Source organism: Leuciscus leuciscus, assembly GCF_965113295.1.
Source record: "Leuciscus leuciscus genome assembly, chromosome: 15".
In the NCBI taxonomy this organism is placed as follows: domain Eukaryota; kingdom Metazoa; phylum Chordata; class Actinopteri; order Cypriniformes; family Leuciscidae; genus Leuciscus; species Leuciscus leuciscus.
In genome coordinates this window covers 41,913,744-41,937,166 of record NC_138739.1, presented here as the reverse complement: position 1 = coordinate 41,937,166, position 23,423 = coordinate 41,913,744, and the positions used below count along the sequence as shown (strand labels likewise).

Below are 23,423 nucleotides of genomic sequence, written 5' to 3'. Positions count from 1 at the left end.
CGTATTAACTAACAAGAACTAACCATGAGCAATACATGTGTTACTGTATTAGTTCATCTTTGTTAATGTTAGCTAGTAAAAATACAGCTGTTCATGTTAGTACACAGTGCATTAACTAATGTTAAACACAACCTTTGATTTTAATAATGTATTAGTACATGTTATGTACATCTAAGATGAATAAATGCTGTATTGTTCATTCTTAGTTCATGTTAACTAATGAACGTTATTGTAAAGTGTTCCCGATCAGTGTTGGTCCTCCAGTGACACACACAGCTTGTTCACCTGAGTATACTCGAAAGACCTGTACGCCTGCAGGGATGTCACTCGAGTCGAGTTCTTGGAGAAATGGCTGTCGAATTTAGGAGTGGGATCTATACATCTGGACATACAATCATGCACACTCTTGACTTTCCCCTGAAGGACAAAAGATCGAACATGTGTCAGACTCGATAACACGACGAGCTTCACTTGAAAATAACAGATGGCTCAAGCTGTGATGTACCTTTATAACTTTGAATATGATGATGTTCCCCGTGGATCCAGGCTCGATGGGGGTGATTTGAAGTAGATCAGAAAACTGACACAGGTAAACACCTGCAATATCAACATATGCAGCGATCAGTGGAGGCAGTAGCAGAACAACAGCGCACGACACGGTCCTCAAGCTGAACCACACACACCCACACACACAGAGTCGAGAGCAGTTACTGGTTATTTCATTAGGAAATCAGTTATTTCTTATTTCATAAGTGCTTCATGAGTGTGTAAAGTGTCTGTCTTGTTCACACAACATACGCGTAACATCAATTCTGATTACTTGATTTTAATCTGTTAATTTTGATGTACTGATATTGATTTTTTTAGTAATTTATTTTATTCAGATTTATTTTTGATACATGAACAGAACTTCACTAAACTCTCTGTAACACCTGCCATCTAATAACTACTTCTGACATGAAACTAAGTCTCAGCTTTCATTTTCTGTCAGTTTTGTCATGAAATTGAAACAATAATGAAGCTCTGTAATGTGCGGTGAGAGATCGCTGGTTCAGCGCATGTGAACCGATCCTCTCTTCAGCAGATACACACGTGTGCTGGGAGTTACAGTGCATGCTGGGAGCGTACAGAAATGCATCACACCTCATGCGTTTCATCCGGGGAAAGAGTAACGTCACATTAACCTCAGGAAACAAGTTTAACAATAACTCCATATTATACTCTCTACTCAACCTGTGGCCTTCTTCATTTCATGTGTCTTTTATAACAGTCTCTGTTTAAATGTTTATATTTCAACAACAAATTGGAGTAGAAAGATTATTAGAAGTAATTTTTTTTCAATTCTATTTATTAATTGATTATTAAATAAAGATTATTTAAATTTTCAGTTTTTGCCTAAATTAATACTTTAATTTTGGTGTTTTGGTGAAAAAAAATAATTTCGGTGCTTCACTAATTATTATTACTATTATTTAAATATTCTTTGTATTTTTATTAAATGATAAAAATACATTTATTTAATAATTAAATCAGTACAGAAACATTACTATAGTAATAATACTATTGTACTGTAAAATAAAACTTAATATTTATAATTAAACAATTATTTTTATGGAACAATTTCACAATAATAAGGGAAAACTGCATGCAGACCTAAAGCTTCTCATTGGTCGATGACAGATTTATGAATGATTCTCCTCATCGTGTGTTTCTGAGTGAAACTCATAACTCTGAGTGTGTGTTGTGAGTGTAGATGTAGTGTGAGTTTGACCTTTGGCTGGATTCCCCAGCATGTTCATCCAGCTGCTGCCCACAGACAGGCCTCTCTCACACACCGCTGAGACCTGCACACACACACACACACGGTTACAGCAGAAAGCCCAGCACAGGCAGTCACCTGAGGAGGACGGAGGTTTACCTTCTGAGCGTCACACATGAGGAAGCAGAAGGATTCAGACAGCTCTTTCTCCGTGCGTCCGTCCAGCTTCAGCTCCCGGCGCTTCTCCATGAACTGCACATTCAACATCACAACATAAATACACATATATCCAGACGAAGGTGAAGTATTACTGTTCAAACAATCCACACGCCTGCATCTCTGTTCAGGAGGACCGAAGGATGAGAGTGTACGACTGACGTTACAGTGCAATATTCTCAAGGTGTTTATGCACTCAACACGCTGACATGTGACACACACACTGCACACGACAGCCCGACAGACGCTCTCCGGCGGCCCGGCACTGAACACTACTGTTGCTTGCCTGTGATACGGCTTTACATTTATATTAGTTGGGTTTAAGCGGTAATATCAAAACTGGAATAGAGAATTGTGATTTTTCACCGCTATCTAAAATTTTGGTGTCATGACATAATAGTTTCATGGCTGGTCTAACATATTAATGGTTAGTAAATGTTCTTAAATCCGCAGCCACTGGCATGTGTGGGAAAAGGTTGTTTCTAAGCCCTGGACAGAACATGTGTCACGTGACGCGTCTCTGACCACCTCTGAGTGTGGTTTCAGGGATCTGACCACAATACAGTCACTAGATGTACATGTACACGTGCTTTATAATGTGCTCACAGCAAGGCAATCCACTTGGAAATGATATTGTGAATAGTTCAGCTAAAAATGAACATTTCCTGATTGTTTGCTCACCCCAAGACCATCCAAGATGTATATGACTTTCTTTCCTCAGCTGAAGAGAAATTAAATAAATGAATCCATAAATTATACACATTTTAACAACCAATTATTCAAGCTCTGCGAGTCTGGTGAACGAGCTTCACGGGGCTGGAACAAGGTCCGCATCTGTTGTTTAGTAGTGTATCATTTGTTTTCTGAAAATGACTGATTGTTTCACTAGAGAAGACCTATATTTGTCAGCTGGGGTCACGTGGAGCCTTTGAGGCTGCAAACATATGGATTTTAGACCGTCAGAAATGGTCTATGTTGGGCACCATTCACTTGCATTAGATCCTGGAATGTGGCATTTTCTCCAAAATCCGAATTTCTCTTCGGCTGAGGAACGAAAGCCACATCTTGGATGGCCTTGGGGTGAGCTAATAATCAGGAAATGTTCATATTTGAGTGAACTTTTCCTTTTAATGGCCGAGCCGTTGAACAGCGGCACAGGAAACACTGTCTTAAAGGTTTTTTACGACGAATTGTTTGTCTTTTAAAAAAATTACATATATTCAGTATTTACCACTATAACTGTTAACTGTCGGTGACATTTGACGTACTTTTTATTGCCTTTTTTTCCCTTTCACATATTTAATGATCATAAATTAGTTATCATTCATAAGCTTAAACACTCAAAATTCATTCTTTTTCAAATTGGTCAGGAAACGGTCCTTTAAAACCTTTTAACAGCCTCAATTTTACTGATATCAACTTGAAATATAACCTGGCTAAACATACGGCTTTGATTTTCTTTGTATGCTCAAACAGCCGACAGGTCTGCATCTATAAACTGCACAAAAGTTTATGTTTGCTGGAAGCACAGATCTGAACCACTGGCCTAGCAAAACATCTTATCTGTTGAGTCTTGTGTGGTATTTCCTTTTGTTAGGATGACCTTGAGCGTGGAACAGAAAAATGGCTAGACACTTACAACAGGCTGTGTTTTCTCACCAAACCTGGAGAGTGTATCACTCTGAGTGTCTTCAGTCAGACGTTACTGATTCCTGACACACAATCTGCATGATTATTCTTTATATAAGTGTTCAAGCTCATTTATATATCATATATGGCGGACGAGTGCGTGCTCACGTCTTTCTCCAGCGGGTCGCTGTGCACGAGGCGAGGCTTGGAGTACTGGAACGTCCCGGCGGAGGAGCAGTCCTTATAGCTGGAGCTGAGGATCTGCAGGATCTCGGAGAACTCCCGGGAGTCCACGGACACATGCTGAAACAGAGCTGGAGCGGGAACAGAGGCGTCACAACACAACACAAACACAACCACAGCCCAACCACAACCCAACCACAACCCAACCACAACCCAACCACAACCCAAACACAACCCAAACACAACCCAAACACAACCACAACAATCCTACATCCTTCTCATTCTGATAATTATCTGAGCCATCACTTCTAATAATGCACTGGTATTGCAAATCTATCAGGGTTTTTTATTTGTATTTAATTGGTTAACAGCCATCTCTGTGTCAGGCTTCACTTTAGGGCTGCAATGCAAATGTATTAAATAATGCATTTACCTTAATGAATGGATAACAAGGAGACATTTACAAGCAAAATGACTGAAGTTATTAGAATACAAAATGACAAGAATTCCAAATATTTTTGTTTCAAACTGTATTTATTATTTATTTCATTATTTATAGTCCTACTTTAAACTGTGTATATATATATATATATATACAGTGAGGAAAATAAGTATTTGAACACCCTGCTATTTTGCAACTTCTCCCACTTAGAAATCATGGAGGGGTCTGAAATTGTCATCGTAGGTGCATGTCCACTGTGAGAGACATAATCTAAAAAAAAAAAATCCAGAAATCACAATGTATGATTTTTTAACTATTTATTTGTATGATACAGCTGCAAATAAGTATTTGAACACCTGAGAAAATCAATGTTAATATTTGGTACAGTAGCCTTTGTTTGCAATTACAGAGGTCAAACGTTTCCTGTAGTTTTTCACCAGGTTTGCACACACTGCAGGAGGGATTTTGGCCCACTCCTCCACACAGATCTTCTCTAGATCAGTCAGGTTTCTGGGCTGTCGCTGAGAAACACGGAGTTTGAGCTCCCTCCAAAGATTCTCTATTGGGTTTAGGTCTGGAGACTGGCTAGGCCACGCCAGAACCTTGATATGCTTCTTACTGTGCGTTCACACCGGACGCGAATAGCGTCTACCGCGTCTAGTTTGACGCTTGACCACTTTGTGTTAATTAGCGCGTTTGACGCGCGTAAAAACAAAAGTTTGAAGCGAAATTTACGCGCGTCAGAGGCGAAATCCGGAGGCGAAAGTTTCGAAACCCGTTGGCGGCCATCTTTTTAGATGTTTATCGAGCATTAGCATTAATCGAGAGAGTCACCGCTCTTATATACTCTGGAGAGCAGAAACAGCTGCATAGGGGACATCGTCGCTGTACTCGGGTCCACCAGACCCTCCGGAGGGTTTCAGGAGTTTCACAATTTGCTCCAGGAGCTAGGTTTGGTGGACCTAATGGTGAGGACGCTGACGAGGACAGTGTAGGCCGTATAAGGCCTCGGCCTCGAGTGGTCTATGCCTGTCGAGCCCGCGCTCTACAGCCCGGCGCGAGGTTCACCCTCGCCCGCACCCACCTAATCTGTCATTTATTTTTGTTTTGATAATAAATGGAGCCAGCCTCCAAAAGTGAAACCTGTCCTGTGATTTTTTTTAAAGTTTTTATACACTAAATTGTGTTTGTTGTCTTTACATTAGAATAATAATGTTTAATATAATCTAGAATAGATATGGAATAAATAGCATTCAATACAAAATGAGTATCTCTCATATATTGAAATCGAGTTTTTGTGTGAAAGATTTGCTTTGCACACCAAGCATTTTAGTCATATTACAAAATAATTTATCGAGGCCAAACATAAAATAACATTATAAACTGTCACTTCACCATGTGACAGCAGCAAGCAGGCTTCTTAACGCGGCGCGAATTGACGCAGAAGTTCAGATTTTTCAACTCGGGCGGCAGACGCAAATTCACGTCAAACGCGAGAATGCACAAAATGCACTACATAAAACAATCGCGCTTAACGCGCCAGATGCTCAATTTGCGCCATTCGTGCGAACTTGACGCGCGAATGAGGCGTATTCGCGTCTACCGCGCCGCGCTCTACGCCTCATTCACGCCGCAGGAATTTTATACGCGCGTTACGCGTCTTTGCATTGACTTAACATTGAAATCACTCGCGCCTGACGTGCTATTTCGCGTCCGGTGTGAACGGACCATTACAGAGCCACTCCTTGGTTATCCTGGCTGTGTGCTTCGGGTCATTGTCATGTTGGAAGACCCAGCCTCGACCCATCTTCAATGCTCTAACTGAGGGAAGGAGGTTGTTCCCCAAAATCTCGCAATACATGGCCCCGGTCATCCTTAATACAGTGCAGTCGCCCTGTCCCATGTGCAGAAAAACACCCCCAAAGCATGATGCTACCACCCCCATGCTTCACAGTAGGGATGGTGTTCTTGGGATGGTACACATCATTCTTCTTCCTCCAAACACGTTTAGTGGAATTATGACCCAAAAGTTATATTTTGGTCTCATCTGACCACATGACTTTCTCCCATGACTCCTCTGGATCATCCAAATGGTGATGGGTCATCTGCAAACTTAAGACGGGCCTTGACATGTGCTGGTTTAAGCAGGGGACCCTTCCGTGCCATGCATGATTTCAAACCATGACGTCTTAGTGTATTACCAACAGTAACCTTGGAAACGGTGGTCCCAGCTCTTTTCAGGTCATTGACCAGCTCCTCCCGTGTAGTTCTGGTCTGATTTCTCACCTTTCTTAGGATCATTGAGACCCCACGAGGTGAGATCTTGCATGGAGCCCCAGTCCGAGGGAGATTGACAGTCATGTTTAGCTTCTTCCATTTTCTAATGATTGCTCCAACAGTGGACCTTTTTTCACCAAGCTGCTTGGCAATTTCCCCGTAGCCCTTTCCAGCCTTGTGGAGGTGTACAATTTTGTCTCTAGTGTCTTTGGACAGCTCTTTGGTCTTGGCCATGTTAGTAGTTGGATTCTTACTGATTGTATGGGGTGGACAGGTGTCTTTATGCAGCTAACGACCTCAAACAGGTGCATCTAATTTAGGATAATAAATGGAGTGGAGGTGGACATTTTAAAGGCAGACTAACAGGTCTTTGAGGGTCAGAATTCTAGCTGATAGACAGGTGTTCAAATACTTATTTGCAGCTGTATCATACAAATAAATAGTTAAAAAATCATATATTGTGATTTCTGGATTTTTTTTTTAAATTATGTCTCTCACAGTGGACATGCACCTACGATGACAATTTCAGACCCCTCCATGATTTCCAAGTGGGAGAACTTGCAAAATAGCAGGGTGTTCAAATACTTATTTTCCTCACTGTATATATATATATATATATATATATATATATATATATATATATATATATATATATATATATATATAGGCATGTGTGATGGTATCAAATGTTCATATCTTGATATTTGCTGAAGCTTTTATCTTGGTATATGGTATCACGTACTGAATTAGGTCAGAATAAAGTGTTGTCCTTCTAACAGGTTTAATAACTTTTTTCTTACTATAAAAATAACTCTTTACAGACAATAAAACAATAGACAAAAAAAATGTATAAAGCAAACAACTGTTTCAAACAGATTAAAGTGCAAAAGAACCATAGGCAATACTTTATAATAAGGACCCATTGATTAATGCATTAACTAGCTTAGCTAGCCTACATTTCACACAGTAGCTATGATTCTGTTAATGTAAGTTAATAAAAACACAACTGTTCATTGTGAGTTCATGTAAAAACAAGTCCATTAAATATTACAACAGATACAGATACAACTTCTGATTTGTTAGTAAATGTTGAAATTAACATTAAGATTTCCTGCGAGTCTGAAATGTTTAGAAATGTTCAGGCCTCAGATCTTCACGAGTCTGAAGTGTTTAGAAATGTTCAGGCCTCAGATCTTCACGAATCTGAAGTGTTTAGAGATGTTCAGGACTCAGATCTTCACAAGTCTGAAGTGTTTAGAGATGTTCAGGACTCAGATCTTCACGAATCTGAAGTGTTTAGAGATGTTCAGGACTCAGATCTTCACAAGTCTGAAGTGTTTAGAGATGTTCAGGCCTCAGATCTTCACGAATCTGAAGTGTTTAGAGATGTTCAGGACTCAGATCTTCACGAGTCTGAAGCGTTTAGAGATGTTCAGGACTCAGATCTTCACGAATCTGAAGTGTTTAGAGATGTTCAGGACTCAGATCTTCACGAGTCTGAAGCGTTTAGAGATGTTCAGGCCTCAGATCTTCACGAATCTGAAGTGTTTAGAGATGTTCAGGACTCAGATCTTCACGAGTCTGAAGTGTTTAGAGATGTTCAGGACTCAGATCTTCACGAGTCTGAAGCGTTTAGAGATGTTCAGGACTCAGATCTTCACGAGTCTGAAGCGTTTAGAGATGTTCAGGCCTCAGATCTTCACGAATCTGAAGTGTTTAGAGATGTTCAGGACTCAGATCTTCACGAGTCTGAAGCGTTTAGAGATGTTCAGGCCTCAGATCTTCACGAATCTGAAGTGTTTTGAGATGTTCAGGACTCAGATCTTCACGAGCCTGAAGTGTTTAGAGATGTTCAGGACTCAGATCTTCACAAGTCTGAAGTGTTTAGAGATGTTCAGGGATGTTCAGGACTCAGACCTTCACGAGTCTGAAGCGGATGTTGGTCAGCCAAAAGACATCGGGAGATAATACACACGCTTCACAACTCACTCAGAGAAATGACGGTGACTGTGAATGGATTTAAAGACATTAAGCTTTATTTCCAAGCATTTACTCTGTCGCTCCGAGCAAGGTGATTCATGGTAGAGCGTTTTAATAAAATATTATGCAATTTAGTGATAGAGTTATTGCTGAATTATTGTTTCCCGTAGTGAACGGCACATTCCAGGGCAGGGCCGCTCTGACTCAACAGTGGAGGAAGGTTTGCTGCAGTTTGATTGGATCTTGGTGGACTACCACAAATAATGCTGTCCAACAACATCAGATAAGGATGCTGGGACCACTGACAGACACCTCGAGCATGGGAAGGGACAGGACTTCTCATTAGTCCACAGGCCGTTCCTGCCAAAAGGGCTAATCCAACCGCCATAAACATTCTTTAGGACTTTCAGGAGCATCAGCAGTGGCGGGTCCATCCAAATCCATGCCACTGACCTTACACAACTGATGTAAATACAACACGTCCAGTTCATACTTATTCAGAGAAATGAGTCTTTTCACTGTATAAATTAACATCTAACACAAATTCAGCTGTTAATGTTCAAATGCATGCATGACAGCTCAGTCTTTATCCATCCTGTTTGGACTTTGTGTGTTCAGAAGAACATTGCCAAAGGGATTCTGGTGGGGATATAGTAATGCATGGGTAAGTCTTTAAAGACACTGTTCCAGCTGTGTGCTTCGACTGGTCCGGTGACACGGTAACAGACACACTACGAGTCTCAGTCCTTTAAGGAAAACACAGAAACACTGAGTCTCCAGCTGCACAGGTGAGACCGTGTCCTGAATCTCTGGCCTTTGGAGGAAGAGACATCACCAGACCAGCTTGTGTCAGGCAACAGCAGATACAATCACCTGAATGTGCATTTTGTCATAGATTATGATAATATCATTTTTTCATTTGTTGTTTTTCTTTATAATGATGTTAATCAGTTCAACACACAGAGGTGTAGAAATTCTACATTGATTTAAAACCCTGCTGATCTCGGATCAGTATCGGTGTCGGCAGAGTTTTTGCTATCGGATCGGCTCTGAATTTTGTTGATCAGTGCATCCCTAGCTCATGCTCCCCCGACACTTGCGATGACTTTAGGGACCTTAGTTAACCTTGGAAAGTACGATCAGCACACTGCAACATTTAGATCTGTGTCCGCGCTGCCGCTGATCCGGAGAGAGCTGTAAGTGTACAGAAGCAGCGCTTCACAAACAGTCTTTACAACCACACATTATCGATATTTATGTGAAACATGCCTAAATAACAGCGGATAAAAGTGTACTAGTATAAAACTTTATAGTTCGGGTATATAAACACAGATAGGAGAAATTCATCTTTTGAAAGTATTTTGACGAGTGTAGGCCTATGTATTGAATTGCTTATCTTTTATGCCAAGAGGTGGCGATGAGTGTTTGATGAGAATTGTGGTTCTCAGTTTATCCAGAATCGTGCAGCTCTAGATCTGTGTCTCCAGTCTGTGAGGAAAGAGACATTAGCACACATACTACACTCAGAGTCTTCGTCCAGCGAGACTACAACAACTACAGCACATTCCAAGTCTCAATGTAGACCAATCACAACAGACTGGGCCATCTGACCAATCACAGCAGAGTAGACCAATCACAACAGACTGGGTCATCTGACCAATCACAGCAGAGTACACCAATCACAACAGACTGGGCCATCTGACCAATCACAGCAGAGTAGACCAATCACAACAGACTGGGCCATCTGACCAATCACACCAGAGTAGACCAATCACAACAGACTGGGCCATCTGACCAATCACAGCAGAGTAGACCAATCACAACAGACTGGGCCATCTGACCAATCACAGCAGAGTACACCAATCACAACAGACTGGGTCATCTGACCAATCACGGCAGAGTGGACCAATCACAACAGACTGGGCCATCTGACCAATCAGAGCAGAGTGGACCAATCACAACAGACTGGGCCATCTGACCAATCAGAGCAGAGCTGGAACGAAACTTGGAAGTTTTGTGTGCGCAAACTGCACATCCGAAGCCTAGCAAGTGAATACTGAATTCAGCTTATTCATTAAGTCTTATTATTATGAATTAAGTCTCTCACGTCTTATTGCGCTTGAACCGACAATTTCAAACAAAATTAGCCTATATCAAAATGTCCGTCTTGGCTAGTATCCTGGTAAACATAGTCCGTTATGCCTTAAGTGAACGTAAACAGTGGAGAAAAAAAAAGTGTGCATCAGTTATAATCAACAGTATCAGTTTATTGGATCTGTGCATTCGCTCTTAAAGTGACAGTAGCCTAATATTCCTGAAGCTTAATGTCAATCAAACAACAGACTCACTGCAATAACTTTTGTAACTTTAATGAATAGGCCTATTCATCTATATTTATACAGTGAAGACAATGCAGTGTTATTTTACATTTGATTAGGCTACTTTATTGAATTACTGTACCTAATCTTCCTCATCTGTACTGCTAGATTTACCTGTGACACCTGACAAGCGCACTTTATTTCATTTGCATCTTTGTTCTATCGTGTTTATTTGTGCTGTTGCTTGTAGTTTTAATTATTTGTTCTTAGTTTATTACAGACTGTTTACTCGACTTTAATAGTGCTTGAAGTTTATATTTTATATATTTGTTCTGGCATTCCATGTAAAAAAATCTGGCGAGTAAAATAAAAAAATGTACAAGCCAATGGCGCCTTGAGCTTCAGTGTGTCTGTAGTGGGTTGTTTTTAATAGCCTAGGCCTATATGTTTATTGGTAATAGGCCTATACCCTATAGTGTGATATACAGTATAACAGTTATATAACATAATAACTATACAGAAGTTTACTCAAAAGTACTGAATGTAAAAAATCATTAAATTACTTAAAATCCCTACGCTTAAAATGTTTAAAAAGAATCTTTAAATGCATGAATGAAAGTTTTGAATGTGTGAACAGAATATTCAAGTTTTAAAATGATTGCACAGAAATCTTTGTAGTGTCAAAACAGAATATGAATGAAAACAGAATGACTGAGTGCATTTTTTTAAGTTTAAATAAAATCCTCAATTCTATTAACTTCTAAAGTAAAATGTTATTTATTTATCTTTTAACTCATAAAACAGACAGATATGTAGGCTAGTGCTCCCCTCTGTTCCCCAGTGACACACGGGTGTGGCAGAGCAACCTGTTACCTGAGGGAGAGGGTGTGTGTGTGTGTGTGTGTGTGTGTGTGTGTGTGTGTGTGTGTGTGTGTGTGTGTGTGTGTGTGTATACACACACAGATACACATACACACACACAGATATATTTTATAGAATGTGTTATATTATGGGCAGCTGATGCACAGGATCTGCATGTCTCCTGTCATGACTGATCTGCACACCTAACGCGCTTGTGTTGCACAGTGCTGATGTCTATGGTGAGAGCTCACTACACACACACACAAACACTGGGTGTCTTCAGTCCCAGTAACGGCAAAAGAGAAAGAAAGCGGGACAGCGCACCTCTCTTTTCTCTGCTCTTCAGGGGGATGTGGAAGTTCAGTCGCGGCTGCTCTTCGGCTGGTTTCGCGGCCCACGAGACTCTCCTGAGCCGCTTCTCTTCATCGGGACCGTCCGGGCATCCACACTCTTCCTCCGGGCCGCCATTTTGGCTCCATGAAGGCGCAGCAGGATCGTGCTTCTCTTTGTCGCTGGATTTCCCTCCTCGATGCTCCATGGCGGCTTTATTCACGAGCTCCAGACATGAGTGTGTTCTCCTCGCAGCGCTGAAGGCTGGAGGCAGTGCGGGGTTTCTGTCTGCTGAATGTGCCTCACAACACACATAAACACACACACATGTACATGCCCACTCATAGCCGCAATGTGTGTGTGTGAGTGTGGCCGGATCGCAGCAGCGCCTCCCAGCGGGCTCCATCTTTTTTTTTTTTTTTTTTTTGATTCATATTTATTTATACAGGTAAGTTGACTGAGAACGAGTTCTCATTTACAGCAACGACCTGTGTAGGTCAACACACAAAAAAACACAAATACAGCCAAGAGTGCAATATACAGTAAAACAAGCTAAATAATTTAAAAGCAATTAAAAGGAAAGCAAAAACAAATCACAGGAAACAAACACAATCAGTAATAAAATGATCCTTAAGCAGACGTCTAAAATGGTTTAAAGGCATCAGATCATCCAGTTTAAAAGTACACTGTAATTCATTCCAATAGTGAGGGGCATAAAAACTGAAAGCAGATCTACCCAATTCAGAGGAGATCTTTGGGATCTGTAGTAATAGCCATCCCTGAGCTCTGGTCTGATAACCAGACCTTCTAACAGATAAAAGTGAATTAATATAAGATGGTAATTTGTGCAAAAGAGCTTTGTACACAAAAAGTGCAAAATGCATGTCTCTACGAGATTTTAAGGGCAGCCAATTTACTTTCTGATAAAGTATGCAATGATGGGTACTAAACCTGTCCCCTGTAATAAAACGAATGGCACTATGATATACAGCTTCAAGAGGTTTTAGAACAGAAGCAGGGGCATGCATATAGATTGTGTCTCCATAATCAATGACAGATAAAAAAGTAGATTCAACTAATTTTTTTCTATTATTTAGAGTCAAACAAGATTTATTTCTATAAAAGAAACCTACTCTAACTCTTAGTTTCTTTACCAACTCATCAACATGCGTTTTAAATGAGAGTCTGTCATCAATCCAAATCCCCAAATATTTATAAACATTAACACGGTCGATAGAGGCCCCATCCAATGTGGAAAAACATAAATCATCACCTATTTTCTGTTGTTTATTTGAAAAGAGCATGTACTTGGTTTTACCTTCATTAACTACCAGTTTCAATTCAACAAAGACCTTCTGTATAGCTGTAAAGGCAGATTGTAGCTCTAAATGGGCCTGGTCAGCTGTAGGGGCAACGGCATAAATAACTGTATCATCAGCATAGAGGTGGAGTTGGCAATTTTTTATAGCTGAACCAATATTATTAATATAAATAGAAAAAAGAACTGGACCTAAAATCGATCCCTGCGGAACGCCCTTCAAAAGCTCAAGAAAACCAGATTTGACACCATCAGTGGAAACACACTGAGTTCTATTTGTCAGATAATTTTCAAACCATCTGCAGGCCACCAAGTCTAGTCCAATTGATGAAAGTCTATTTAGAAGTAAAGAATGATCCACAGTGTCGAAGGCCTTAGATAGATCTATAAACAGGGCTGCACAATGCTTCTTTTTATCTATACCACTTATAATGTCATCCAGTACCCGAGTAACAGCAGAGGTGGTGCTATGACCAGGTCTGAAACCTGACTGATATGATTTCAAAATGCAATGTTCATCTAAAAAGGAGCGCAACTGCAGATTTACTATTTTCTCAAATATTTTCACAAGACATGAAAGCCTTGAAATAGGTCTGTAATTGTTTAAATCTTTGGGATCACCACATTTAAAAAGTGGACGTACCAGGGCCATCTTCCAAACCTTAGGAATTATTCCTGTTAACAAGGATAAATTAAAAATGTGGGCAAGTGGCTCAGCAATAATAGTTGCAGCAAGCTGCAAAAGACAGGGATTAAGATCATCTGCTCCAGGAGCAGTTTTTATATCAATAGTTAAAAGAGCTTTGAAAACTTCCTCGTAGCTAACCCGCTGAAATGAAAAAGATGGGTTCATAACTTCATCTGACAAAATATTGGAAGAGAGAGCTGTTTCTCTTAACTTGGTTCTAGCTACACAATCAGACCTTTCTGGGAGCACCACATCATTACAAATTCCACCCTCAAACAAATTTCCAGCTGTAACAAAATGTTGATTAAACGCATCACATATTTCAATTTTGTCATTTACAGTTTTAGAATGAAATGTAATCGTATTAGGCAGAGAGGAGTGGCAACTTCGTTTTAGATATTTTATGGCTTTCCAAAATTTACTCGGATCACCTTGACTACTAGAAATTGTATTTAAATAATAACTTGATTTTGCTTTTTTCACAGAGATGGTGCACTTGTTTCTGAGTTGTTTAAATGTAAGCCAGTCACTACATAGTCCAGTTTGCCTGGCTTTAGACCAAGCTTTATTTCTTAACTGCAATAATTCTGAAAGTTCTGTAGTGAACCATGGGTTTATCCTGTCTTTAGTTCTATATGTCTTCATAGGAGCATATTTGTCTGCCACTGAATTAAAAATACTTTTAAATGTTTCAACAGCCAGTTCCACATCTGAAATATTAAGAACACTTGATAAATCAGAATAATAAAGATCACAAAGAAATCCTTCATTATCTAGATTTTTTAAACTCCTTTTTGTAACGAGTCGGGGTTTAGTTTTAATTAATTTAGTATTTCTAACACAGACTATAGGAGAATGATCACTAAGGTCCATAGCAAAGACACCACTATGAGGGTATTTATGAGGATTATTCGTAAGGATTAAGTCTATCAGAGTTGATCTTGAAGGGTCTTTTAAATTAACTCGAGTAGGTTCCATGATCAATTGTGACAAGTTCATATCAACACAAGCTGTTCTAAAATAAGCAGAAGAAGGGGATAACCAATTTAAATTAAAATCACCAAGTATCACAATCTCATTTTCTAAAAAAGGGATAAGTAATTCAAAGATAGAAGTGACTGCTTCATGTGTAGCAGATGGAGGGCGATAAACTCCAACAACAGAGACAGACACATTACAAAAGATTTCAACATTAATAACATTAATTTTAACATAATGTCAAAAGGAATGAATGATCTTCATTTTAATAAGAACAAAACAAACATTTACATATGGAGTACATAATAATAACCATACATGTTATGGGTAAACGAAAGCGAGAGAAGAAAGAAAGAGAGAAAAAGAAAGAAAGAAAGAAAGAAAGAAAGAAAGAAAGAAAGAAAGAAAGAAAGAAAGAAAGAAAGAAAGAAAGAAAGAAAGGCATTTTACAGAAAACAACTTGTACCTATTTAGCTCTGTGTAGTTTTTACTTTTGGATATTCTTTCTAAATATGAAGAGTTCAGATGCAAAAGTCTCTAAATGCCATCTGAAATTTTCTTATAGAATGATCATTTTTATGAAGCTTGTATATTTAAGTTCAGTAATTTCACTTAAATGACAATTAATAGGTAATCTTCATTGCCATTTAAGTGAAATTATTGAATTGAAATATACGAGCTTGATAAAAATGATTATTCTAGAAGAAAATTTCAGATGGCATTTAGAGGCTTTTGCATCTGAACTCTTCATATATTGAACATTGTTCAAAATCATTCCTTTTGACATTATGTATATAGTAACGGGCAAGTATAATAATTAAATATAAATTAAATCAAATATAAACAAAAGATTGGGTCTCCGTCAACACACTGTGCGCGCCTCCTGCAGGTTCAGTGCTGAACTACACATCCCTTCAGTTTATCAACAACAAAGATACATGTTCACCATATCCTATCATATCCTAAACAACAGCAGCACACATATAGTCCAGTCATTTTAAGACAAAATAGGGGTCAGCCTAGGACAAATTGCAACAGAAGCAGACTCAACTGATTTTGTATCCTCAGTATGTCCTGAGTAAGGGGAAAAAGCCCCAAAGAATCCCATTAGGGGAAAGTTTCGTGAGTTTTAGGGTAACATTTTTAACCTTTAGATAGGCCTATCACCATGAACATTACTGAGTTGATTACTTACATTAAGACAAACAAAAATGTAGTTTATTGAAATGTTTAGGCAACATGAGCAAATGGTGCATAATAATGTATGCGCTAGTTTGCATAAATAACACAACATATCTAAACATTGGATATAGCCAGGTGAACATGTCTGTAGAATCTTGTAAAAGACTATAGAGGCAAACACATGTCTCCATAAAGGGCAGAGATTCAGTCCACTCAACTGTCAATCATCTGTCACCAAGCTCTCACGATTTCCTTTTGTTTCTCCTACATGGATTATTCAACCTACATTAATAAAACATACCTGGTGATCAACTACAATTTATTGGGAACATCTGGATGTGTGTTGAGCGGTACGACTATTATTGGTGAAATAATCTCTGCAATAATAATGAATAAAGTACTTCTTCCTGCCTCTATGTATTAATGCTCATGGGTAGCCGAAATGGGTTCCATTCAGACCTTAACATTTAGTCTTTTACTGTTATATGTCAACAAGATTCAACAAGACATGTTCACCTGGCTATACCCAATGTTTAGATCTGTTGTGGTGTTTATGCAAATTAGCACATACATAATTAGATTATGCTCCGTTTGTCCATGTTAACAAACATTTCAAAAAACGTGTAATACATTTCTTGTTTGTCTTGATGTAAGTAATCAACTCCATGATTTCATGGTGATATCTAAAGGTTAACATTTTTACCCTATTCACGTGACAAAAATAATGAATATTTCTTCTGGGCTTTTTTTTATTTAATTTTTTCATTTAAAACCTACCTTTTTTTCTCAGGCTTACTAGTAACTCTGTTTTATTTTGTATGCATTTTTTAAATGCTTAAATGGGTTTGCAGTTTTGTGATGTTTCAGATTATGACTATCTTTTGCTTATTATAAATTTTCTGTTTTCATTTTTTAGGTTTTTGGTTTGAATTTTTGACATGTTCTGTTTTACTGTGTGTATTTTTGCTTTACTCGTGAAGCACTCTGGTCAACATTCGTGTTGTTAAAAGGTGCTATATAAATAAACTTTGACCTTGACCTTGTATAAATTCAAAATATTATTATATTAATTGAGAATATATCTATATCTATATGGCTCTGAGTCAAACATACGGATTCCACTTAAGTCTAAAGCGCAACTTGCGCGGGAAATGCGACGCACTGACATTCCCGACAGGCCATCGGCAAGTTGCGTAAGTGAGTTGAGGCGCAAGTAGAGACTGCGTTTGGCCGGAAGCTTGTGATTATAGTTTATAAAGTTTTAAATATGCATATTTTTCTTACACAAACTCATCACTTTGCTTCAGAAGGCCTTTATTAACCCACCGGAGCCTGTGGAGCACTTTAATCATCCATAGATGCACTTTTATGATGGACAGATGCACTTTTATCATGGATAGATGCACTTTTATGATGGACAGATGCACTTTTATCATGGATATATGCACTTTTATGATGGATAGATTCACTTTTATGATGGATAGATGCACTTTTATCATGGATAGATGCACTTTTATGATGGATAGATGCATTTTTATGATGGATAGATGCACTTTTATCATGGATAGATGCACTTTTATAATGGACAGATGCACTTTTATGATGGACAGATGCACTTTTATCATGGACAGATGCACTTTTATCATGGATAGATGCACTTTTATGATGGATAGATGCACTTTTATCATGGATAGATGCACTTTTATGATGGACAGATGCACTTTTATCATGGATAGATGCACTTTTATGATGGACAGATGCACTTTTATCATGGACAGATGCACTTTTATGATGGATAGATGCACTTTTATCATGGATAGATGCACTTTTATGATGGATAGATGCACTTTTATGATGGATAGATTCACTTTTATGATGGATAGATGCACTTTTATCATGGACAGATGCACTTTTATGATGGATAGATGCACTTTTATCATGGACAGATGCACTTTTATCATGGACAGATGCACTTTTATCATGGATAGATGCACTTTTATGATGGATAGATGCATTTTTATGATGGATAGATGCACTTTTATCATGGATAGATGCACTTTTATAATGGACAGATGCACTTTTATGATGGACAGATGCACTTTTATCATGGACAGATGCACTTTTATCATGGATAGATGCACTTTTATGATGGATAGATGCACTTTCATCATGGATAGATGCACTTTTATGATGGACAGATGCACTTTTATCATGGATAGATGCACTTTTATGATGGATAGATGCACTTTTATCATGGATAGATGCACTTTTATGATGGACAGATGCACTTTTATCATGGATATATGCACTTTTATGATGGATAGATTCACTTTTATGATGGATAGATGCACTTTTATCATGGATAGATGCACTTTTATGATGGATAGATGCATTTTTATGATGGATAGATGCACTTTTATCATGGATAGATGCACTTTTATAATGGACAGATGCACTTTTATGATGGACAGATGCACTTTTATCATGGACAGATGCACTTTTATCATGGATAGATGCACTTTTATGATGGATAGATGCACTTTTATCATGGATAGATGCACTTTTATGATGGACAGATGCACTTTTATCATGGATAGATGCACTTTTATGATGGACAGATGCACTTTTATCATGGACAGATGCACTTTTATGATGGATAGATGCACTTTTATCATGGATAGATGCACTTTTATGATGGATAGATGCACTTTTATGATGGATAGATTCACTTTTATGATGGATAGATGCACTTTTATCATGGACAGATGCACTTTTATGATGGATAGATGCACTTTTATCATGGACAGATGCACTTTTATCATGGACAGATGCACTTTTATCATGGATAGATGCACTTTTATGATGGATAGATGCATTTTTATGATGGATAGATGCACTTTTATCATGGATAGATGCACTTTTATAATGGACAGATGCACTTTTATGATGGACAGATGCACTTTTATCATGGACAGATGCACTTTTATCATGGATAGATGCACTTTTATGATGGATAGATGCACTTTCATCATGGATAGATGCACTTTTATGATGGACAGATGCACTTTTATCATGGATAGATGCACTTTTATGATGGATAGATGCACTTTTATCATGGATAGATGCACTTTTATGATGGACAGATGCACTTTTATCATGGATATATGCACTTTTATGATGGATAGATTCACTTTTATGATGGATAGATGCACTTTTATGATGGACAGATGCACTTTTATGATGGATAGATGCACTTTTATCATGGACAGATGCACTTTTATCATGGATAGATGCACTTTTATCATGGATAGATGCACTTTTATGATGATAGATGCACTTTTATGATGGATAGATGCACTTTTATCATGGATAGATGCACTTTTATGATGGATAGATGCACTTTTATGATGGATAGATGCACTTTTATCATGGATAGATGCACTTTTATGATGGATAGATGCACTTTTATCATGGATAGATGCACTTTTATCATGAATAGATGCACTTTTTTGAGCTTCAATCTGTTGGTTGTAATCCACTGCCATTATAAAGCTTGGAAGAGCCAGGAAATGTTTTAATATAACTCTGATTGTATTCGTCTGGATGACTTGAGGTTGGGGAAATCATGGGGAAATATTAACTTTAAAGTGAACTATCCCTTTAACATGAACGTCCATCAATGGTTCTACCTTTAAAATGAATGTAGACTAAGAAAAAAACGTTAAGCTTACAAAGTAAACTGAATTATGAATCTGTGCATAAAAATCTTTCACAAGGATCGTATTCTTAAAGATTTTAGTGTGCTATTTAAACATGAGAGGCAGATGGTATTCGAGAACTGCTATTCTGCCTTTCATCTGTGTGTTATTGTTCTCCAGCCTCATGAATGTGTGTGTAATTACCCGTACACACACACACACACACACACACACACACACACACACACACACATATGAGCATGATGATCATGTGAGGAAGGGTGTGTGAGTGTCGGGGGATGAAGACTGACACACACCGGAGATGAGTGTGATCTTCAGGGACATCAGACAGATGTCAGGTCTGATGTTGCATCATCATCAGCAGAAGATCATGTGGGGTCATTCTGTCCTTAAAATATTAAAACATATTTCTTTAAAATAAATAAAATACATTTATTCAGCAAGGATGGATTTAAATTGATCAAAAGTGACAGTGAAGATGTTTGCACGGTATATATATATATATATATATATATCAAATAAATGCTGTTCCTTTTGAAAATGGCATGATTTGTATAATCTCAGAACTGTACATTTCTGACACATGGAGATTTTCTGTAAAGCTGCTTTGAAACGATATGTATTGTGAAAAGCACTATAGAAATAAATGTGAACTGAGCTGGTTGTGAATACACTGATTGTGATCGTCACGTCAGAGGGACGTAAATGATGTTTTTAACAGTTAGCTCCCTGCGGTCCTCATTATGAACATGTGACACACTGCACTAGAGGGACTCATTATTTTCCTGTGTGTAAAGATGGTAAACATTCAAAGCTCAAACATCACACGTTCACATCAAAATATTTCCTAAAGCTTCACAAATAACAAATACTATTCTCAAAAACACAGCCAATATCTAAAAGTGAGAAATAAGGTTTTCTAAAATGTTTATTAGATTTTTTTTTCATTTTGTTACACACTGTCCATCAGTCGATCTCTCCCATTGATCAAACCTTCCCCTCTTCCACTGATCCGGTGCGCTTTCTCATTCCTAGAACACAAACTCTCTCTAAAACCCCATCCAATCCATTCCTTTTAATCCAACAACAACAACAACCAAAACAGTAAATCAGGTGAAAAACAAATTATAAATAAACATCTTACATCATACATTTCAATACAATACTTGAGGGAAAATGACTGTAAAAGAAACATATTTTTGGATCGTTTTTATGAACTGAATGTTGCACATCTGAAACACAAGGCCTGGTGAGTAAACCCGAACACAATTACTAACACCAAACACGCTTTGGCAAAGCTTGTTTTCTTTACAGCACAGCTTTCGGCGCACACAACAACACTATGATAAAGATTGAGCTGACCTACAAGGCACAAGAGACGTTCAGTTCCAGTTTATGCTACATATAGTCCAACAGAATACTTGTTTAAGAAGAATGCATGTGTAAGATCGATATTTCTGCCACAATGTCAATCACAGGTTCAGGAAATAACCCTGACTAAAGCGGTCTCCAACGCCAGACAGTTCAGAATTGAGCTACTTTCTAAACCCAAGTGCTTCAGAGAATAGGTTTCTCCCCCCAAACTGCAGTCGGTTCTTCAATACAAGTAATAATATTCATCCTTGCTCTCAAGTGGATCGCAAGAAAACAGCTGTTTCTGGCTCTGACATCGATGTACAAATGCTTTAATCGTACAGTGCTGTGACATATGAGATGAAGAGATGAAGAGAGATGAGCACCGCGCACAAACACTATGATCGCCCTTTGTTGCGAAAACATTCGACTGGTCATTTTTAATGGGTGATCACTGAATGAACATTTCATCTATAACCCAATGTGACGGTCCTCATGCACAGACAGTAGTGCATTTTAGTGCGCTTTACTGTGAAATGGCCCAGTGTTACAGCATGTGGAGTGGCAGAAAGCTCATCCTCGATGATTTTCAGTGTCAGTTAACAACAGCACAGTGAAAGAAAGGCACGAGTATAACATACAAGTTGAGGAACATTGAGAAACAAAGGTAGTGTCAATTCCAGAGAAGTGCTTCCTGCGAATGGTGGCATCTCCGCAACACAATACTGAAGAGGATCGCTGGTGAAGCAGAACGGTGAAGGTTTATGTTCACACTCGATTACGTCTGTGGGCGTTCAGTGCTCAGACCCAGGCTCGCCTCAGTGGTGTCCATCATGCTGCAGTCCAAACAGCCTCTAGGTGGCGCACACCGCCTCGCTCCTGCACATCCCACAGCTTCCTTGGCCTGGCGAATGCAGTTGAGCCACTGCTGTTTGTTGAAGGCGTCGCTGGCCTGGAACGAGTGCGACTGCAGTTGTCCTCCACTGCGAAACACCACCCGGAAAAAGTTCTTGGCTGGACGAGGACAAACAGAGTTTGACATGTGTAAGGCAGGCGTGTATAGTTTTTCACTCACAATTTTGTATACACTACCAGTTAAATGTTTTTGATCGGTAAGATTTTTTATGTTTTTAGAAGAAGTCTCTTCTGCTCACCAAGGCTGCATTTGTTTAATTAAAAATACCAAAAAAAAAAAAAGAAATCAATACTTTTATTCATCAAAGATAAATTAAATTGATCAAAAGTTACAATAAAGACATTCATAATGTTATTAAAGATTCTATTTCAAATAAATGTTGTTCTTTTGAACTTTCTATTCATCAAAGAATCCTGAAAATAAATTGTACACAACTGTTTTCAACACTGATAATAAGAATGAATGTTTGTTGAGCATCATATCCACATATCAGAATGATTTGTGAAGGATCATGTGACACTGAAGACTGGAGTAATGATGCTGAAAATTCAGCTTTGATCACAGGAATACATTACACTTTAAAATATATTAAAATAGATAACCGTTATTTTAAATGGTCATAATATTAAACAATATTACAGTTTTTTTTGTGTGGTATTTTTAATCAAATAAATGCAGCCTTGGTGAGCAGAAGAGACTTCTTTTAAAAAGATTAAAAATCTTACCGATCCAAAACTTTTGACTGGTAGTGTGCCTGGCAATTTTTGTCACTTTTGATGAAATGTGCTGAATTTCGGACTCACTCCGCTCATGGTTGCTGAAGGCCCCTCTGATGGAGCCGCCCAGGCGCATCTCTCCGTCCTGCAGGTCTTCCCACTCCAGCTCTCTCACAGGGATCGGCTGCCGGTAGAGCTGATACCACAGCTGCTCATTCTGGGTAACGGCCCGTGTGATCACCAACACGTCCTGAAACAGGAACACATGCAGCTTCTGCAGAACGAGAGAGTGAGAGAGACTTTGGTTTGTTACAGAGTACAATTCTTTAATAATGTTTGATGCACGTTTAATCACTAAGGGTTAGTTCACTCAAAATTGTCATCACCCACACCCTTATGTCCTTCAGAACCCATAAGACTTTCATTTATCTTCGGAACATGAAGATCTTTGTTTTTTTGCGGAAGCACAAAAGCGCTGCGTAACACGTGAATGAACCTGATTGGTTCTTGTTGAAGCTCAAATGTGCTGCGTAACACGAGAATGAGCCTGATTGGTTC

At 38.6% G+C, this 23,423-nt stretch overlaps 2 protein-coding genes across 10 annotated transcripts in view; both read right to left on the bottom strand.

Annotated features, from left to right (window-relative positions):
- The window catches only part of tasora (transcription activation suppressor a), a 37,028-nt gene extending 24,665 nt beyond the window's left edge, over positions 1–12,363 (bottom strand). For both annotated transcript variants that reach the window (XM_082139710.1, XM_082139711.1), the window contains exons 1-6: positions 11,990–12,363; positions 3,773–3,918; positions 1,919–2,011; positions 1,772–1,844; positions 506–597; positions 286–417 (exon numbers count right to left, since the gene is read on the bottom strand). In XM_082139710.1, the coding sequence (XP_081995836.1) occupies positions 286–417; positions 506–597; positions 1,772–1,844; positions 1,919–2,011; positions 3,773–3,918; positions 11,990–12,203 (750 nt within the window). In that variant the 5' untranslated portion in view covers positions 12,204–12,363. The remainder of the gene's footprint in view (positions 1–285; positions 418–505; positions 598–1,771; positions 1,845–1,918; positions 2,012–3,772; positions 3,919–11,989) is intronic.
- Positions 12,364–20,790: 8,427 nt separating this feature from the next.
- arhgef3 (Rho guanine nucleotide exchange factor (GEF) 3) overlaps positions 20,791–23,423 on the bottom strand; it is a 63,415-nt gene continuing 60,782 nt past the window's right edge. For all 8 annotated transcript variants that reach the window (XM_082139735.1, XM_082139736.1, XM_082139737.1 and 5 more), the window contains 2 exons: positions 22,953–23,139; positions 20,791–22,247 (listed from right to left, as the gene is read on the bottom strand). In XM_082139735.1, the coding sequence (XP_081995861.1) occupies positions 22,012–22,247; positions 22,953–23,139 (423 nt within the window). In that variant the 3' untranslated portion in view covers positions 20,791–22,011. The remainder of the gene's footprint in view (positions 22,248–22,952; positions 23,140–23,423) is intronic.